Source organism: Alligator sinensis, unplaced genomic scaffold (assembly GCF_000455745.1).
Source record: "Alligator sinensis unplaced genomic scaffold, ASM45574v1 scaffold18_2, whole genome shotgun sequence".
In the NCBI taxonomy this organism is placed as follows: domain Eukaryota; kingdom Metazoa; phylum Chordata; order Crocodylia; family Alligatoridae; genus Alligator; species Alligator sinensis.
Window position 1 is genome coordinate 281,803 of NW_005842281.1, and position 6,653 is coordinate 288,455.

At 38.6% G+C, this 6,653-nt stretch overlaps 1 protein-coding gene across 4 annotated transcripts in view; it reads right to left on the reverse strand.

The window, feature by feature from the left end:
• Window positions 1-6,653, reverse strand: part of ARHGAP42 (Rho GTPase activating protein 42) — a 332,737-nt gene that overhangs the window by 100,392 nt on the left and 225,692 nt on the right. For all 4 annotated transcript variants that reach the window (XM_025209311.1, XM_025209310.1, XM_006027992.3 and 1 more), the window contains exon 5: window positions 2,414-2,515. In XM_025209311.1, coding sequence (XP_025065096.1) covers window positions 2,414-2,515 — 102 coding nt within the window. The remainder of the gene's footprint in view (window positions 1-2,413; window positions 2,516-6,653) is intronic.

Sequence of the window (6,653 nt, forward strand, 5' to 3'; positions counted from 1 at the left end):
TTGCAGGGAGACGGGGAACCAACATAATCTCTCCCCAGAAAAGGGGGTTGGGAAAGTGGAGGCTCTGGCCGCAGATACCCAGCCCCTCCAGACCCAGCTAGAACATCTGGCTTCCCTCCTTTTAACTCCTGCCCAGCTGGCCTAGCCAGGCTGCACAGCCCCACCACCCTGCCGCTCAGAGGCAGTGACCTGCAGTGGAATGTGGCTGCCCAGCCTGGTCTGGCTGACCAGCCCAGGTGGGCAGGAGCAGCAGTAGGGGAAATGCACCCACCACCTGCTCGCTCCCCCAAGCTGTGCAGACCCTAGTTCTGGGGGTCCAGGATGGGGAGCTCTGTTTTCCTCCACTGCTCAGAGGTACTGATTCACAGGGTGACAGGGCTGTGCAGTCAGGCCTGGCCTGTCAGCCCAGCCAGGCAGGGTCAGCAGGGGCGGGAAATCCCCTGCCATGAGCCCTCCCCATTTGTGCAGACCCCAGCTGGAGGGGGCTCCATTCTCCCACTTCCCACCCCCCTACAGCCCCACCCAGCTGACAGGCACAGGCAGGATGCAGGGCTGGGGAGCAGAGGTGTTGCTGTCTCTGCTCTGTGAGAGCCCAGAGGCAGGGCCAGCCTAGCTCAGCCAGAGCAGACAAGTGTATGCAGGAAATAACTTGCCCACCCTATGAGGTGGGGGTTAGCAGGGGCCGCGATGGTACCTGAGATGGGTCTGGAGGGAATCTGGAATAGAACTTCGATAGACTGATCTAACCTAAACTGATTCAATTTGATACTACATCCATCCAGGTCTATCTTAAACTGAGTTTTGCCATTTTTAAACCAGTCTATGTGAACTGAACTTCCATTGGAGGTTTAGACCAGTTTCTGATCACTTATACTGGTTTATGTGTCATTTCTGTACCTAGCCAGTATCATTTATACTGAGTCACTGGTTTTATTGTAATTTACCTCATAGGAAAATTCATGTTTCATCTAACATAGCTACAAGCAACAGAATCCTTTTGCTCAGCTAAAAATAAAGAGTTATTAGAAAACATATTCTTCAAAGCTGAAGATGTGGCTACAATTTACAGCCAAGCTTCTGCAATTAGTTCAACTAGCACAGACCGCTGTGGGAGTCCTATTGAAATCAAGTACACATCACACATATGCAAAGTGATATGGGAATGGATCAGATTCCCAATAGGGCCTAAAGACTGCAGGTGCATTTACCCTATAAAATTAGTGCTCTGTGCTCGTAATAGAATATGCTTCACTGACTAGTTCTTTCTAATTATAAATCACATTAAACTGTACACAGTACAACAATTAAATACCTAGGACTTTATTTAGAAGTCCTGCTAGCCTCTAGAAAGCAGAAGTAGCACATGAAAGAAATATGTATCACTGGGTCCAATTATAGAAACCTTTACTTGCATAAATAGTCCCAATGAGCATCACTCTTCATTGTACTGTTCCTTGTGCAGCCATTTGCACCTGTGCAAAATGAACATAAAGCACTACCAGATAGGAATGATATTGTGCAGTCATTTACACCTGTGCCGAGTGGGTATAAAACATGACATTCTCATCCAGTAGCACTCTACATTCTTTTTGTGCAGGTCTATAAAGCTAGACTAGGCACAAAGAAGAGCAGAATCAGCCCCAGTGACTTCAGTACAACTGAAGGCTGGGGCAAAAAGATACTATTCACAAGCAAAAACACCAGTCATAATTTTCTTTCCTCCCCTACCTCTTAAACTAACAATCTGGTGAGGTTATATTTAAGCAAATTTTATTATGACAAATACAAGTTAGGCTAAAGATTACAGGTGCAGAATCACTCAGCAATTCATTTGGTGGTGTATTATTTATGTATGATATGGCTTTTTCATTTAATTTCACAAAATACAGCCATATGTTTTTAAAATAGAAAGAACATTCCTTCCAGACTAATACAGGAAAAAAATAAAAGACAGGCCAGAAACTATAAAAGCACCATTAAAAATGCTTCAGACTATCTTCTTGTTGAAATTTATGTTAAATTAATTTGGATTTTTGTTGGTGCTGAATTCAACAACATAAAAAACAGTTGCCATAATATAATTATATTCAATCTAAATGTTCTAGATACACCTGTAACTATAGGTCATCTATCTTTCATTATAATAATACAATTACAAATATCATAAGTGGTAAAACATACGTTTGCAATTTCAAATATAATACAGCACAAAGAAAATGTCAATATTGTCTTGTTAAGGTTTATTTCACTTTAGAACAATATTAATTCTCAAATACGAAAGTCTTCAAAACAACCATAAAAGACTGCCAGGAAGCATTACTCTTTTGTGTAAATAAAAATAAAGCCTGTCCTTAAAAGAACTCTTTTTATCTTCTTTTTAGCTATAAGGAATTGTGAAGTGGTAAAAGCTTACATCTTGCAAATGAGATTCTTTTTTCTTTGCTGATAAGTTTAAGTGCTTCTCTAGAATGGAATAATATTTCTCGCTTTCCTTGTCAAACTTCTTCTTTCCATCCTGAAAAACAAAACATTGCAAAGTAAAGAATTTGACAGAGTTCCAAAACCAATAAAAAGGAAAAGCTGGCAAATTTGTTGAAAGGCTATCTATCTGGAAAGCTAATTTTCTTTTATGGTGAAAGAATCAACTCTGAATGGGACCTTCGAGATCTAGGCGGTATATGCACAAAGCATCTATATGTCTTTGATGGGACTACTCATTTATAGATGCATCTGGCTGAACTAGGGCCTAAATTGGCATAACTTTCAGCCCTATAGTCATCCATGTCTTACATCATTCCCTCCTTCCAGAAAGAGCCCAGGAGTGTGTGTTCCAAGCAGAAGTTATGGAGTGGAAACACTGGAGTAGTCCTTTCACCCCGTCTGCCTGCTCTTTGTGGTGAAATTGTTTTAAGTGTATTTTCTATTTGTGTTCTTAAAATACAAGGAGGATAGAAGAGCATGTAGTAAACCAGTTGTAACATATCTTCAAAAACAATTAAGGTAGGCACTTCGCTTCTTAAAAATTGCTTCCTGTGTTGCTGAATTTTTAAATATATCCCCTATTTAAGGAAGTCATAGAAGAAGAAAGCTGGAGGGGTAGCTTCCCTCATGGTGTCAATCATCCCGCATTCCCACTGGCTGAATACTTCAGATCCAAATAATCCAGCAGGGAAATGACTGACTTTAAAGAAAGCAAAGCTACACTATTCCACTTTTCACTTGATCTGCTTTTCAATTATTAAACTCAGTGCTTATGAGGCAAAGGATGTCTGTCTCCCTGTTGGGATATCTCCCATGGTTGTAGATGTAGCAGTATTGGCAAGAAAAGGAAAAAGGAAATGGGTAAGTATCAGCAACATCTAAAGTATAAAAACGTCCTGTTTTATTATTGTAACAAGAGCTTCTATCATGTGATTGATTTTAGTGCCTTAGCACTGTATCTTAAAGCTGAAAGGCTATCCTGTGCTTTCCCCTCTGCAATAAATTGCAAAATAAGTATTTTAAGAAAAAAGAAATGGTAGCATGACTTGTATGAACAGCACATGCAAAATCCATAGATAATGGAAAAATAACTATGAGATACAAAGCAGGAACATCAGTATTAAAAAAAAATCATCCTTTTGTTCTTGTTTTCCCTGTAAATCTCAGTTACATATTGAAGAAATTACTGCATTACATTTTAACAAAAGCATTTAACATTTCTTTCCAGTTTATTTTTATCATGCCATGGGAAAGTCAGCTCAACAGTTAAAGAAATAGCAGGACGATCTTAGTACCTTACATACAGATATCAAGCAATTGAAGCAGCTCAGTAACAGATGATTAGCTTCAACAACACCATAATGTAAGTAAGTTTCTAATAGTAATTATGCCAAAAAACCCAACAAAACATATTCTCCATCACTCAGAATAGGCATATGGTATTTCTATTATAATGTACATCAACAGAGAATATGAACACCTCCATTTTAGGGAAACTAGATTATTTTAACAGAAACTGCATATTAAAGGAAAAACATGATCAACAAAATATTGACAAATATCTGGTATATTTATCAACACATTATCAAAATGACAGAGAATTTATTCTAGCTTAATGTGTGCACAATGGCCTATTAACAAAAAAGACATTAATGAAATAAGCCAGACTTCCACATTTAACCCTAAAAGGGCATGTGATGGGTGGGGAGGGAGGGAACACAAGCAGAATACCCTTCTTCCCAGAAAAATCCTTAGACACAAGGGAAATGATGAGTCTTGCAGCATGTCTGATTCAGCCACAAAAACTGGACGCTGGAGAATCAACAGGAGACGTCAGTTCTATAGTCGCTACTACTCTTCAGTCCCTTTATGATTAGATCAAGGTACTATTAGCTTGAGTGCCTCACATAATTTCAGTTTTAATGCCCAGGTTAGGGAGTTTGTCTCAGAAGTCCACAGCTTCACCAAATAAAGGCTTCTGAATTTACGAACTCCTTCAGCCATACACAGAAATTAAGGAAAATTCATTAGAAAACAGAGACATTCTCTGCACAGAATACCACCCCTGAATGCACATTTTTTTAAGGCAAAAGAGAAGCTAAAATTGTTGAGTACTGCCCCATTAGAGTCATCTAATATATATTTTTTTTATCTTGAACTGGTATAGGTGGCAAGGTCAGCCCCTGCAAGGAATCAGTATATCATGAAAAACCTGAAGCAACACGACAAAGAATATGACAAAGCTTTTCAGCTGCTTATATACCAATGGGAGGTATCTGGGAAATAAACAAGATGAACTGGAAATTAGCATTTTTAGGAAGGCAAGGTTCTTTGGATAGATGTGATATTGTTTATTAGACCAACTAAATAGTTGGAAAAAAGTTCTTTATCATTGACAGGAAGAAATTGTATCTAACTGGCATTGCTGAAAGCTGATAAAAGAACCGAATGGGTGAAGATATGAGTGTGTGTGGGGGAGAAGGCAGCTGTTACTCTATTTTTTTCTGTCCATTTTAAAAACACTGTTTTAAATATCACACGTTTCAGAGCTATTGAAAACTCACAACCAAGGATCTTGAATACGTATGGCTCAATGTGCTTGTTAAAGTCTACAAAGGAGTATGGGTAAAAATCTATTTAGTAGGAGTTTTTGGTCTGTATTAGGATGTGCTTCTTAAGTGCCTGCCTGTGATCAGTGGGAAAAAAAAGGAGATTCCATGTAGCCAATAGTAAATCATCTTTAAAGTGTCTGAAATTTATTGTTTCCAAGTCAGAAAATACTGCATCCTGCATGACGTACCTATTTGGGATAATTTTTGATGAATAAAAATTGATTAACCTGTAAGTTGGTCTTTGCATCAGCACCAGTGATCATAACCTGACTACATGTAACAAGAGCACTGTGGCACCTACTGGTAACATATATTACCCTGTTTCAAAACGGCTAATTTTGCAAAAACTGAGGAAAATTATGAGAGAAATTTACTGGGAGGCAATTTAAGACATAAAAAATTGTAAATTCATAAATAAAGACATCATATAACAAATGGAAAGAGGGAAATTAGTTAGTAACCAATATAAATGAGACATTACAAAAGGCAGAAAATTGGTAAGGGAAGATAAGGATGTTGGGTGAAATTCCATTGATGTCAGGCCTCTGGACAATGAATAGTTCCCATACCAAAATACTTTAGGAAGAAAAATAATATTAGTAATCTTACATTGCTTGACAGAGGCCATAAAATTTCTAATGATGCCGAAGTGAAAAAGTGTATTTAAATTCTTTAATATTTAAATTCTTTAATTGAAAAAAGAAAGGATATCATATAGAGATAAGTAATTACTTTTCAGTCCACTAGCAGATGAATAGGATTTTAGATAGATAAGGTTCTTTAGGTAGACTCTCCCCATGCCTGAAGAAGGGTGTTTGTGCCCCAAAGCTTGCAAAGAACGATTTTTCAGACTATTTAGTTGGTCTAATAAAAGATATAACATCTACTCAAAGAAACTTGCCTGCCCATGTCCTTACACTAACACAGCTACAACCAACTTTATAGGATGTTGGATAACATTTCCAAGGTATAAACACCGTTATAAGAAAGGCAGAAGAATCAGATAACCGACACCCAAAAGTCCTGGAAGAGCCGATACAGATCTTGCCTCCTGGTGCCAATTTTTACTACATTTTAGAATACTGGGGAAATTTCTGAAGAGTGCTAACACTGTGCTGACATTTGAAAATGGGATTTATCAGGGATCCAGGTTTTCTCTGTTTAAAAATGGAAAATTCTGTGATAAAAATCACACACTCTCTGATTAAACCCCCCAAATTCTGTGTTTTTCTGTGATTAGACTGAAATGCCACTACACACACACACATATAGGTATCTGCTGAACACAATGTTTTATTGATATATTTACCATTTTAAAGTAAGCTGAAACCCTACCAGTGCCTTGTCAGTATTATAAAATACAGTCTAAGAACCTATAAATTTTGGTGTGGTTTTTTGGGGGAATTTGGCGGGGGCCGGGGGGGGGATGGTTTATCATGGAAAATCAGAGCTCCCCCTGCCCCTTTTGCTCACCAGGGCGCAGGTCCAGCTGCGGCTGTCCCATCACACTGTTTTGTGGCATTGAGTAGCCCTGATATGCTGCTGCCCTGCCCATGCCAT